The sequence below is a fragment of the Watersipora subatra genome, chromosome 1 (assembly GCF_963576615.1).
Source record: "Watersipora subatra chromosome 1, tzWatSuba1.1, whole genome shotgun sequence".
Lineage (NCBI taxonomy): Eukaryota > Metazoa > Bryozoa > Gymnolaemata > Cheilostomatida > Watersiporidae > Watersipora > Watersipora subatra.
This window is the reverse complement of record NC_088708.1, coordinates 29459692-29474198: the sequence shown is the minus strand read 5'-3', so window position 1 is coordinate 29474198 and position 14507 is coordinate 29459692. Positions and strand designations below refer to the sequence as shown.

The following is a 14507-nucleotide window of genomic DNA, read 5'->3' as shown; positions in this document are numbered from 1 at the left end:
GTAGAGTAACTGTGGTATTATTGTTTTTTAATGACAAGCTTTCTCTTTTTTCATCATTCAGACATGGTGTTGGGTCTATGATTATGGTAATTTTCGTTATGATCATGGTAATTAAGGTTTCAATCCGACTCATTGTATTCAGATTCATCCATAAGAAGGTTTACAACTTGATCCGAAGATTTAAAAACATTTTGATAAATGTACTCTTCAGGAAAAGAGTACGACGTAAAAGCAGTCATTGTTAAGGTGTATCGAAGTTCGATGTCTATGTTTTCCGGTTTTTTTTCAAAACTTTGAAAATGTGATTAATCACATTTTTCGAAACACCATCGAAATAAGTAATAATTGTATCAGTCTATTGTTTTACTCAAAGTAGTTTTTTGTTTAATTCGATCTGCTACTTCGACTTATATGAAAACCGTTTTGCAAAAATGCTGACGCCGACGGCATTAATGTCGACCAAAGAAAAGCGCAAAATATAGGCGGCTTTAGCAGCAATTCTTTACCACGAATTCTGACCAGTAAATCACAAAATAAAGCGCCACCTTTTGTTTGAGCGCCACTATGGTGGAAGGGTTGAAAAATACAGCAACATGGTGATCAATTAGACGTTTTACAGTATACTAAATACCCCAGATACCCTATATGGTGAAGGCGAAAAAAAAATGATACCTTCAAGGCTAACTATGGGAATCCCATTACTCGAATCGAATTTGAGAACTTGCACCGATTTGACACTTTACATTATATGGAATGTTTTACATAATGCAAAAACTTTACATAGATTCTTTACTTTTAGTGAAATTTAAATAATAGGCTTATGCTACAGGAGCGTCTACTGTATTAATGTAGAAGAAATATAATTACCACGATCTTGCTATCGATATTAACACCAGCATGAAGTTCAGTATGAGAATCAATATTTACTATCTGCTCTTGAATAAATCTTAATTTCAGACACTTTTTACAAATCCACTATTGACTGTGGTAATAATATCGTTGGTTCAAACTTGAACCTGAAAAAATGAAATAGTGAAAAATTCATGTTTTACTCAAGATGTAAATAATACATGTCACAATCTTCATTTACAATGAGGAACTTTATTACTGTCAATTATGGGCTAGAAATGCAGCATGTTATCTCTATATTTGCTAGCACTACAAAATTAATTGATACCTTTTTGCTTTGCAAACACCAACAAATAAATAGATTCATTATTTTATCTATATGTTTTTCAATAAAAGAAGCGACCAATCATGCAAAATAAAAGTTGGATTTTAGTGTTAGATCTTGGTAAATTGGTGTCTGGATTGGCCATTGTATTTTAAATTGGGGCATATTAAGTTAAAAACGTTTAAATAGGAATATTTATCTATGCAATTCTAAATCCTCATGACACAAGGCTTATCCTAGAATTACTAAGACTTATCTAAAATTAGAGAAAGAGGTTAAGCAAGTCAATGGTGACACTAAAATTAAGGTTGTGTCTGATAGTCAATGAGTATTGGAAAGTGAAATAATTTTTATTCCCATTTGAAATGATAAATGATAGATGCTATACTCTGACAGAAAGCTTAAACAGAAAGCTAAGCAGAACTATGGACTGTAGTCCATGTCAAATGTCCCTTACAGAATTATAAAATTCCGTGAAATATGCTGTGCATAATGATGAGTTACACTGCTGGAGATATTACTTATGGACTCAGAAACGAAGCATTTTGATATCGTATGAATGTTCTTTTACATGAAAATATGCACTTGAAGGATGGCATCTTAGCACACGGTGAAGAAAATTATTATTCTTCAAGTTAAAAGCTGTTTGCTACCTTAGATTCAAATTATCCTACCCTGCAGTTGGTCTAAGTCACTTGGGTTTGCTTTAAATGTAAGCCAGTCGGCCTGCTTTCAGCCGATTTATATGTAATTTATCCTTATTTGGCAACTATTCCACACAAGAAAGCACAGTTTTAAGTATTTTATAGACATACAACCAGGGCCGTATCCTCCTATACTGCAGCTACTGCCATGGAAGTTCCATTTTGTGAGGCTCAAAATCCCGGAATTCACATTATTTTTGCTTGATTTTAACACTTTGGCTGGAGAAATGACCAAAATGTCGTTCATCGGTCGCGTGGGAAAATGGCACTTATGTCATTTTCGGTAGACATTTACAAAGCTGCCATCTCGTAACGTTAAACAAAGGATATGAATGCTAGTAAGTTTTAATATCATCAACAAGATATTAGTCGATAAATTAAATTATGAAACGATTGTCCGAAAGGCGTTGCTTCGTGCTAAAGAAATCGCGCCTCCTTGGAAAAGAATAAAAGCTGGAAATACCAGTCAACATCGGCTCGACTTTCAAAACAGTAAAATAAAATATTATTTGATCCTCCGATCGTAAGTGGTTTTTGGTGTGATTAGAATAAAAATAATTCAGATGATAGAAGTGATGTAAACTTTTTAGACTTTTATTATACTTGGAATATACAGAGAAAAACGATCGTTATGGTAGCTCGCAAGGCAACGTTATAGCGTCGGACTCTACCGACAGGAATGCTTCCAAGCATTTCCTACAGAGACAATTGTACATGGTTGTATTTTTTGTAGTAGTAGATATGTAAATGAATGTACAATTATGTACAAAAGAATTTGTTCATAGAAATAAATTTAAGTTTGAGCTATGCATGTAACATGCATAGCTCAAGCTTAAATCTACTACTACTTGCTCAGTATTATAGACTATAGTATAAGTGCATAATTTTTAACATGGTGCTCTATTAACTTTACTTTTTAACTCTACAATATTATTTAATTGAATTATATCATAGGAGACTACTCCTCTCTTACACCATTCAGCATTGTACCCGGTGATAATTCTACCTCATGCTAGCTGTGGCCAACCCTTTTAGCAGTTATCATTCACATTATATTTTTAATAAGCGTTGTTAAAGACAATCTCAATAAACAGTTTTATAATTAGAAAACTGGGTTATAATGTCAAATTTGCTGTTAGAACATGTGCCCCATCAGGAGCCAAGTGAGCTAGATTTGCACCATTTTGACTAACTATACTAAAAAAAATTTCCGGGGGAGAACCCCCGAACCCCTCCCCATACCGAGAGGGCGCTCGGCACTTCTCTTGGACTCTTCCCTGCAGTACAATTTTCAAACAGGTGGATACTGCCCTGCATACAACAAAAGGATGAAACAGATTGCGAATAAGTAAAGAGCTGAAAAAGTCCACGTTATTATCGGCATTGATTCAGCAGATATATTTACAAAAAAGAACAGTATTTTGCTATATTATCGTAGTTAATATATATATCTACTAAATATTAACGTGTCCGATATAATGGTTTAATACAGCCAGCGTTTACTTTCCAATACACGTATCTTTATTTAAAAGTTGACTTGCAACAAAATTTACATTACAGTATTTGGTATCAAAAGATTCACCATGTCTTACTCTGTTGTGTTGTAGGTGCAAAATATGTGGGAATACAAATACGATTCGTATAACAGCTAAGCAAGCATTCGTCGAAGGAACACTAAAGCGTCCAATCACCTTAATTCGGAAATGTCAGAGAGCGACAATAGATCGCCTTTACAGCATTTTCAAGCTACCTATATGACGCGTCCAAAAACTGTACAGCACAGCGCGCGAAGACATTGCACGAGAGACTTCTAACATCAAACATCCGCATTTCTTCGAACTTTTTATCTCTAGTTCTTCGACAGCGCATTTGCAATGGCGGATCCACGACTCAGAAGCTTAAAAATTCAAACTGGTGTTGTCAAACGGTGAGGGTTATTTTTGAAAGATATTTTAAAACTGAAGAGTGTTCTAAAGACTTGTACTATAACGCTATCATTTTCCTGCAATTATTTAAAAAGTACACATCTAGTCTTTTACCAAAGACTGTTCGTGAATTTAAAAACTGTACATCACATCAACAATAAACAATTACTTGCTAATATGGCAATAAATTACAATATTATCTAGTGTTAACAACTGCTCAACATATGAGGCGTGCCGCTTGCCGCAACCGGCTCTAGTACGTTCTATGAAGAAGATGTAAGATGAAGATGTAAGATAACATCAAAGTTATGCTATCTCAAAAAGTTTCATTATACATAGCCTGTAAAACAAATAGACGTGCATATCGATAAAGTTGTGGTTTTACCAAATTAAATTTTGCATAGCAACTTTAATCTTTAGTCAAAAAGTACACAATATGTTGAGCATGTATATGTTTTATTAAACCCGTATGTCGCAGAATTGTATTTGAAAAGAACAAGTTGTATGCATATCAAAATTGTGTGGGAAGTATTTTTACCGTACAGCAATTATAACAGCAAATGGTTACCTATTAGCTGCTATTAGTTTCCGGTTTCCGGTTTTGAATGAGCTAGGCGCAAAAAATTCCTCTCTTCAAATCTTGATGATAAATCCACAAAAGAGTCCAATTTTCTATATACCTTTCTTCTTTCTTTCTTTTATATTTGTACATTTCTAATTTCTATACACTAACATAACACAACAGCAGGTATTTAAGCAGCTCGGCCGCCTCAGGCGCTGCTGTGGCTAGTTCGTTCGGTTGGAGTGCTTGCATTGTTTGTGTGTTGATGCCTGGTGTATTGCTGATTTTTTTTTTTTTCTTTTTTAGTTAATTGAGTTGGTACTGGCCAGTACATTCTTTTGTAATGTCAACTCCAAAAAGTTTAGGAAGAAATTCTAGTACTAGCAGCCAAAAGGGAGATAGATCTAGATCTGGCTCTAGCAGTAATAAAGTTAATGCTCACACATGTGGGAAATGCGAGAAGTTAGTATTGGATGAAGGAATTGAATGTGAAATTTGTACAACATGGTTTCACTATCCATGCAGCAAGTTTAAAAAAGAGGCAATTAAATTCTTGGCAATCCCCGGAGTGCATTGGTACTGCCACAAATGTGACCACCCCAATGTTAAAACAATTGAATCTAGACTAGAGAAGTTGGTTACTGACTCCCACCAACAAGCACCTCTAACAATGAATATGGATGGGCTGAAAACTCTTGAGGACAATATTAGTAAATCATTATCAGAATTCAGGTCACAAATAACAGAAACACTCGAGAACAAGCTTACCACCTCACTGACCGAGCTTAGATCACAAATAATGGTAGCAAACGAAAACATAGACAGGTTGAAAAAGTCCAGCCAACACACCAACAGGGACATACCTGAACAAAAGGCCTACGGCCCCCAGGTTGAAACTGATCAATTGAAAACATTCAGCTCTTTATTGAAATCACCTATTCATTCTGAAACAACCTTATCAGGCAACCCACCACCGTCAATCAAACCCCACAATAATCGGGTGGATTTTGATCCCAATAAATGTGTAGTAGTTCATAGCTTTGAAAACAAATCTCTGGCTCTCAATCATATAGCCATCAGACACAGCATCAGCAGCATACTAAATAAGCCAATAATTATGTTTTTGAAAAAATTCGAACATGACAAAAACGACCCAAAGCTCATGATACAATTTGAAAAATCTTCTTCAGTAGACCAATTACTGGAAAAGTGGAATCCCACCACTGAAAACTGCAAAGTTAGAAGGCCCCAAAGGCCATCCCCAAGATCAGATGGAATTTGTTTTGGGGTCCCTAAAAACATTAGCGAAGACGAGTTGTTGGGATATGTTAGGCAAGAGTACCCTTCCTGTGAAAAGGTGATCAGATTTCTGACCAAAGATAAAACAACTACTGGTACTGTGAAGCTAATTTTTAAAGTACCAAATGACCTAATTGAAGCCATTGATAAAGGCATATACATCCAGCAACTGTGCTTAAAACTAAATGTGGAAAAAGCAAAACCACCAAAGCCTAGGCCCCTTCAGTGCTATCAGTGCTGGGGGTATAGCCATGTAGCATCAAACTGCACTGCTAGCAAAATCTGCAGACATTGCAGTGAGAATATCACAGCAGGTGCTGACCACAAAGATTGTAGTAAACCCCCCAAGTGCTGTAACTGTGGCTCGAGGGGTCACGATGCAACGAGCCATAGTGACTGCCCCTTTTTTAACCAAATACTCAAAAAATTGACAAGTAGGGAAGCCGTCAGAGATTTACAATCATGACTCTGATTTTATGGAACAGCAACAGTATTAGGAACAAAGTCCAGTATCTGGAAACCATTGTACATGAGTATGATCCTATTTTTATAGTTCTCACCGAAACCCATTTAGACCCTCAGGTTTCGAGCAATGAACTAAAACTACCAAACTACGAAATTTTCCGCAGAGACCGCCCCACTAAAGGCGGAGGCATCTTAGTCGCTATTAAATCATTGAAAGGGGTTCAGATATTTGATTCTTTTGTGGATCCTAATGAGGAGATGCTTGTGATCAATTTGTCTGTTCACGGGTTTCGTGTTTGTGTAGTAACTTACTACCGTCCTCCGAGCTCAGCTAAGATGAGTGCACTTTTTGATTTTTTTGAGGACAGCCTGGTCAGCAATTTTGTCTTACTTGGAGATTTTAACTTTCCTGAAATCCAGTGGACCCTTGACACGCCGGCCGTCTCTCCAGGGGGTCGTGGACTTGCTGAGAGCTTTTTGTCTTTTATTTTGAAAAATAACTTTTCGCAGCATGTAAACTTCCCTACCCACTCTAAAGGCAACACACTTGATCTTATTTTTACAAATTTTGATCCCTGCCCTATTTTTAAAAACGCTGATGTTGGAATGTCGGATCACACAGCACTGTGCTTTGAACTTTTTAGTTTTTTTCCACAGGTTGATCCCCCAGTTTCTCGCACTACTAAAACTCTTTTTGACTTTGGTAAGGCTCGGATGTCTGACATAAGCGAACAGACAGCCCACCTTTACAAACATCTCCAGTTTATTGAAGCTTCAAATACGACAGATTTTTTATGGAACACATTCAAGTACACTATTTTAAACATAGCTAACTCATGCATCCCAGTACGTAAACCCAAAGGTAAAAAATTCTGGTTGTCAAGGGAAGCCAAAACAGTTTGCCGAAAAAAGAGAAGGTTTTTTCATACCTATAAAGCTTACCCTACTAGCCACAATTTAGAACAACTAAAGTCCATTGGTAATCTATCTAAACGCCTTATTAAAAGAGATTATAATAAATTTTTAGAGTCCCATATTACTGAAAGCCTTAAGAATGGCGATTCCAAACCTCTTTTCCAGCTTATATCTAAATCTTCAAAAGGGGGAAACTGTTCAAACATTATGCAATTACATAACTGTGTGAATGACAACGATATGGCCATAAGTTTTGCTAACAATTTTAAGTCCGTATTTACCGTAGACGATGGACACGTCCCACAAGTATCATTCACTCAATCTAGTGCAGAACATGTACCCCAAATGGACATTGCTGTCAGTGAAGAGGGAGTTTTGGCCCTTCTTAATAATCTTAACCATCGTAAGGGTATGGGCCCAGACAACCTTAGTCCTGCCTTGCTCAAGTTTTTGGCTGTTGACATTGCTCCCATTTTAACGCTGATTTTTAAACACTCCCTCAACACAGGGTGTGTGCCACTTGATTGGAAACATGCCAATGTAGTCCCTGTATTCAAGAAAGGTGACAAGAAGGCCCCACTTAACTATAGGCCAATATCACTCACTAGCGTATCATCTAAGGTTATAGAACATATTATTGCTCATAACATAAGAGATTATCTCGATCAGAATAACATCCTAAGTGAAACACAGCATGGTTTTAGAAAAAAGCACAGCTGTGAATCTCAACTTATACACACCATATCAGACTTGGCAAATTTTAATAATCTTAACACTCAAGTGGATGTACTTGTTTTGGATTTTAGTAAAGCGTTTGATACAGTTTCGCATGACAAATTGATCCACAAACTTAGAAGTTATGGCCTAAATGCAAATGTAGTGACTTGGATACAGCACTGGCTCCTGGACCGCACATTCTGTGTCATAGTTAACGGTAAAACATCTCCACCTACCCAGGTAACATCAGGTGTGCCCCAGGGGTCGGTGCTTGGACCCTTGCTTTTTCTTTTATATATCAATGACCTTCCAGAGTCTCTGAACTGTCCAAAGACATCCATACGTTTATTTGCGGATGATGCCATACTTTTTAGACCAATAGAATGTGCGTCCGACAGCCTTCTGCTACAGGACCAACTGTGCAGAGTGGCTGCATGGGCTGAGTCGTGGCAGTTGAGATTTAATGCTAATAAATGCACATCTACATCTGTGGAACCAGTTAGATTTTCACATATATACAACTATTGCGGTACATCTCTTATATCCTCGCAATCCTTTTTATACTTGGGTATACTTGTTTCTAGCACCCTCAATTTTAATGAACACATAAATCGCATCATACGTAAGGCTAACGGCACTCTTTTTATGCTTATGCGGACCCTTAAGAAAACATCTCCTAATGTCAAAAGGACAGCATACTATAGTGTGTGTCGTCCACTGCTAGAGTACGCTTCGGAAATCTGGAGTCCACATTTTGATTATAGTATACAAGATTTAGAATCCATTAACCGAAAAGCTTTTAGGTGGGCCAACAATTTAAGAAAATTTGATAGTATATCATCAGAAATGGTGAAAATGGGATGGCAAACACTTGCAGAGAGAAGACGCATCAAGGACGAAAGCACACTGCAAAAAATTTTAAGCCAAGACCTAATGGTCGATTTTAATAGATTTGTAATTAAGAACTCATCCTATTTTACTCGAGGCTCCAATATCAGACACACAATCAATACAAGTGCAATGAAACACTCTTTTTTTAACCGTGCGATGAAATTTTAACATCTGATTCTCTTATAACTAGACCAAGCGATCTTATACTTTTATCCTTCAGACTTAGATAAATAAGTCTATGCTTATTTGTGATCTTATTTTTATGCCTAATGCACCATTTTATTTCTACAGGCCTAGCGGCCACTTGAAATATTTTACAGAGATAGATAGATAGCTGTTAAAATTCTAAAGCTAAACTAACACGGAGTTGACTACAATATAAGTATAGCTAACAGGTAAAAACATACTACAGATATTATCATTAAATTAATAATATTTTTGGATGATATCATTGTTTTTCATTAAATGGCTTAAGTTTTCGACCAATAGCCGAAATCTTTGACCAAAACTACACATTTCGACGAAAGGTTTCCAATTCGAAAAATGGCTTTTCTACTAAAGTAGATTTCGGCTTGTAAAATTTTACCAACATCACCATAAACCGTCAGGCACACTGCGGATATTAATTGGACGAGTTTGATTAATCACATTTGATGCGATACACTTGCAGCCTGGGTATTTTGATTTACACCAGTCTTTAAAAAGATAGTTGATTTTAAATTTTCAGTTACCAGCATACAATGTTTTTGCATATCAAGACTGACACTAATGACACGTGCACATTTATCCGTTCAAGTTGAACTACGTTTTCCGTATCACCCTTGGGTGGAAGTGGAAGCCATCAATGATGTAAAATGTTTGCTTCAAAATACGCATATATCACAAGTAGTTTTTGGTATACTCTACATTACCTGCTCATCAGCGCCTAAGATATCAGAATGGGCATGGTAAGCTTTTGCTTAGTCTATTTTATCAGGATAATGTGCATTCTTATCTCAATTCTTATTACAAACAGAATAGAACAACTTGTGGAAAAATTGCTTCAAGAGCGCATAGGAAAGTGCCTCATATTTTGGAACAGGGTACATATGCAGCTGATTTGGTATTGTAGAGTTGTTTGAGTCATTTGTCAAGTCTTTTGGGCCAGAAAGTCGTGACAGCAAAGGTTAGGGGAGGTATTGACAGATGTTGGCTGACCTTTGTCTGTAGTTTGGGTTGCAACAGTTGTGTTTCGTAGGTTAAAATTTTCATCCTAAGAAAATGAAAGGAGTTAGCGTTTGTTTTCATTCAATAAATTTTTCATCAGTTAGGAGATACTGTAATTTTTTTCTGTCTTAGAGCGCATTAAGGTCAGGTTTTTTGAGAGCGTCGGCTATGGCATTTCTATCTTTTATGATCCTAATAAATTTATTGCCTGATTCTTAACTTGTTCAATGCCTTTGGTGTATTTGCCAGCAGGATTTTATAAGCCCCCTGCATATTCACGTATCAGTCTGAGTTGACTCGTATAGGCCAGAAGTTTAGATTTTATGGGGCCTCTGGGATGGCATATTTAATTCTTCCTGACTCTTGGTTTGTGATAAGATGATAAGGATAAGATGTCATTCCAAGCATAGTATTTAAAATAGCTAGCTTGTTTACTGGCTTTGACATTGGTTGTGTGGAATTTGCTGTGCAAGAACCGCAAATATGACGTTTCTACTGCCACCTCATTTAGTTATGAAATCGCAAAATATAAAATCTCACTTTTTCATATATGACATATAGTATAGTGCTCAGAAATAGATAAACACCAGACATATTTTCAATTGTATATAAGTTGATGACAACTTCTAAACCAAGCGAGTCAATAGAAAATGCCAGGATTTGCTTCTTTTTTTATTATCATGTATGTTGCAGTGGCAATGTGGGCCAGCTTGAAACTGTTTTGTGGCTGCATCGACCATACAGTGCAAATTAAGCTTCATTGTTACTGAGTCTCAAATAGCCTACATAGTGCTTATTTTCTCCAGCTATGATGACATGACACCAGATGTTTAAATGATGGAAATGTTTAAAATATTTATTAAAAGTTTTCAAAAGACCTGGTAACACCTCAGTTTAGCAATAACTGGTTCAGCAAAATTTGTTGATACACATTGTCTAGCAACGAGTACACGTGTGTAATATGTAGCTCAAGATCTATGCTGAACATACCATAAAACCTGTATTTGAACGCCACCTTTATTTGAATGCCACCTCTATTTGAGCGCCACTTTGGAAAAAGGTTGAAAAATAGAAAGCCACCTTTTAATTGAACACTACCTCTATTTAAGCGCCACTTTGGAAAAACGTCGAAAAATAGAAAGCCACCTTTTAATTGAACGTCACTTCTATTTTAACGCCCCCCTTATTTTACCGTCACTATTTGACATTCTTGATCTTTACGAACCTATAATAGCAAGGGATCAGTAGAAAAGTGTCTACAAAACCGTACTAATAATGACTCGATTACATCAACAGCAATTAGTTTGTTCATTGTTTCTGTTCGTATCGAAGTCCATTATCCAACTCCAAATCTTACCGGTAACAGTTCTTTCATTAAAACTTTGATTGCAACATCATAGAAATAATTAGTAACTGTATCAGGCTAATAGTAGTTCTTTGTTTAACGCGGTCTTGATGCTTCGATGTTAGTGAAAAAGGTTTTCTATTTTCGATGGAATCTGTGCTAAGTATTTTGAGGCAAAAAGTTTGAGGCTATTTTGATTACATGCGGTTTCTCTTTATTTGCGCGAGAAGTGTATATTCTGCTAAAAAAATTGTTGGCACGCTAATATCGACTAGCTCAGCTGTGCAGAAGAGAATTTGAGGTCAGAAGATGCTGTGAAAGATATTTAACAGCTAGAAGAATATGAAATGGTTTCATATGAAAGCAGCAATCAGAACAGAACTGGCCGAGCAAGCGATGCTAATATCTTTGCTTTGAAAATGTTAATTTTTTGTTTTTGGGTGTATTATAAAAATGGTTTGTTTATGTCACTTGTTCTTAAATATATATTTGTAGCCCTTGATAGATTGTTATTATATAACTTATAAATTTGCAGATTTATGGCATATTATTTGATAGCATAATTGTGGTAATCTGAACTCGGCTTACAACAGATCAACGCTTGTAACTTTTCTTCTAAGCACATTCTAAAAAGCCAGTTTTGGCTGCAAACTAGCAAACATATCAATGAGTGCAATGAGCTTTTATGCAACCTTGTTAAATATATCTATAAAGTAAAAGTTTGCTTTCAAACTTAGAATAAAATAAAAAACTTGAAAGCTCTAACAAATTGCAATGCAGGCTATAAGATAATTGTAGGTAAATTGCAAGCAGTAGATATCAACTATTAGAGACATATATCAGCTTCCCCGTGCATAGTTACATTATTTAGAGATACACGATAGGTTGGAGGTAAGTTAGCAAAATTCTTGCATCTAAAAGGGTTAATGTTGCTTCGCCCGAAGGAAAGTGCAAAATATAGGCGTCATTTGTTGCACCCACGGAAGGGTTAAAGTTATCTTTATATTTTGACGAGTCGTTTGAAAAATACAACGCCACCCTTTATTTTAACGTCACCACTAATAAAGAACCATTCTAAGGGAAGGGTTGAAAAATAGAGCGTATGGTGTTCAAATAAAGGTTTTACGTAGATACTAAATTGCAAGATCTTTAAAAATGTGAGATCTAGAATATAGTTTTTAGTGATCTCTGATTGGGCAGAACTGTTATGGTTTAAATTTAGTACTTTCAAAGATGCTTATTTTAATTCTAGTGAAAGTTCATTGTCTGTAGGAGCTACGTTATCATACATTGCCATTTCCAACTTCCTACATTTTGCTTCCTATTTTTACTATATAATTATTTCTTTTAGGCTAGCCAAGGAAAAGTCTGTGTATGAGCAGGAAGTTGTTAAACAGACAGCTCATATAGAGAAGATGAAGGCGGATGGCAAGGATGAATATGACATTAAGAAGCAGGTTTGTCGTTGTGCATTGATGAAGTCAAATGCACAAAATCTATGTCGGTACTAAAAGTTGGCCATTTTTAGTAACTTAAAAGGAACCTTTATAGAAATTGTATTATTCAGCTATGTATGATTTTTGTTACATAATAGACTGAGGTCCTAGAGGAATCACGCATGATGATACCAGACTGCCAGCGAAAGCTAAAAGACGCTCATGCTAAGATCATGTCTTTGCTAGATGAATCACATGAACTGCACGAAACAAAGGAATATACAGATGCTAAGGAGCAGGCAGACTTGACACAGAGTATTGTCAATGCCTAAAATTGCACCCATCAACTCTTTTTAGCAAGAATAATATTTTAGCTTTCTAGTTTTGTTGTATGTTATTGCCTTTTCCAAGTCGCATTTTGCTCTCAAATCATTTGATTTTCAGTTTCGCTTCATGTACTTTATTACCTACTCACAAATGCCTAATACTACTGTCATCTTTTATCCTTTTTTCATCACATTTAATCTAATTTTTTTCATCCAGTTCTAAAACTTTCATTATTTAATAAAAACAGCATGTGTGATAGCAGAACCCAAACTTGCAACGCGATCAGATCTATGTGTTGTCATTGCTTTATTTTATATAATGTTTAAACACAACTGTGTATTCCAGCCAGCTCGGGTGGCGATATCATGTTCAGGAATGGATGTTGCTAAAGTTGCAAGAGCATGCGACAGCTATTTAGTATTTAAGTACTAAAAAGATTTGTACACAGCAGGCTGTTAAGTTGTTCCATTATAGTGCACCAGTATGCTTGGCAATCCTGCACACCTTGAGAGATCGTAATGAGTAATCACTACATCCGTAATTCATTCTTACCTGGACAAGGTGGTCAAGTGGTGCAATGGTTAGATTGCTGGACAGGTAGTTGGAGGATCTGAGTTCAATTCCTGAGATAAGCAAGTATTATGCTAACACACTTAGTGTGGCTTCAGACGCTATTATTCAGGCTCTTATTATAGCAAAATTGTTGAGCAGTTTAATATTAATGGGTGTCTGTATGATCAGCTCTCTGCTATTATTGGTGAAAAACATTTTTCGGCTTTTTCGATGAACAAGCTAAGCTATCCATTGTAATCAATTCATTTTTGGTCACACTATTACTATTGGAAAGACAAACTACAACGTTGCATGGGTTAGTTACAAATAACATTCAAACTGCATTGAAATAAGTTGCCTCTCTGAGCAAAAATACCAAATGTTTACATTGGTGTATCCTCAGTAACCAGTTGTACGAATGCTGACTGTATATGTTGAAGGGGTTATTAGCACAGCAATAGCGTGAGTACAATTTTGGTTCAGAGTTCTAAAACTTGTGCACCACACAGGAAACCCATTTGTACGCCGAGTACCTATTCTCCCACGCCCTTCTCCCAAGTGCTGAAAGCCTTGCCATATATATAAATGCCCAGACATACAATGATATGTTCCTTTATTGGACAAATAACCAATTAAAATTATTTATTTGCAACATAAACAGGTAGTACTTATAAAGAGAAAAATTGTTGAAAGGTTTATAGATACACTGTATTCTTTTGTATTGCGATTACCAAAAAATTATATGAGACTATTATGAGTATTGAGTTATTTAGTATTGACTATTGAGTTGCTGGTCTATTAATATAGAGATTTGTTTTACATACATGTAGTCTATGTATATATATCATGGCGCTGTGCCTGTCGTCACTGCCTTATATACCAAATCTAGAAGCCATATAAACTAAATCTTTGGCATCAAGTTGAGACCTTTGGCTGAAGCAGAAGAAATCCCTCTCTAATGAAGAAATAGTCCACGCTTAACCTTGGCT

General features: G+C 36.1%; 1 protein-coding gene across 1 annotated transcript; it reads left to right on the top strand.

Moving 5' to 3' along the window:
- Window positions 1-3668: 3668 nt before the first annotated feature.
- Window positions 3669-13236, top strand: LOC137406047 (tubulin-specific chaperone A-like). Its single transcript, XM_068092569.1, has 3 exons — window positions 3669-3805; window positions 12555-12660; window positions 12798-13236. The coding sequence occupies exons 1-3, from the start codon at window positions 3753-3755 to the stop codon at window positions 12969-12971; spliced, it is 333 nt and encodes a 110-aa protein (XP_067948670.1). The 5' UTR covers window positions 3669-3752; the 3' UTR covers window positions 12972-13236.
- Window positions 13237-14507: the final 1271 nt, after the last annotated feature.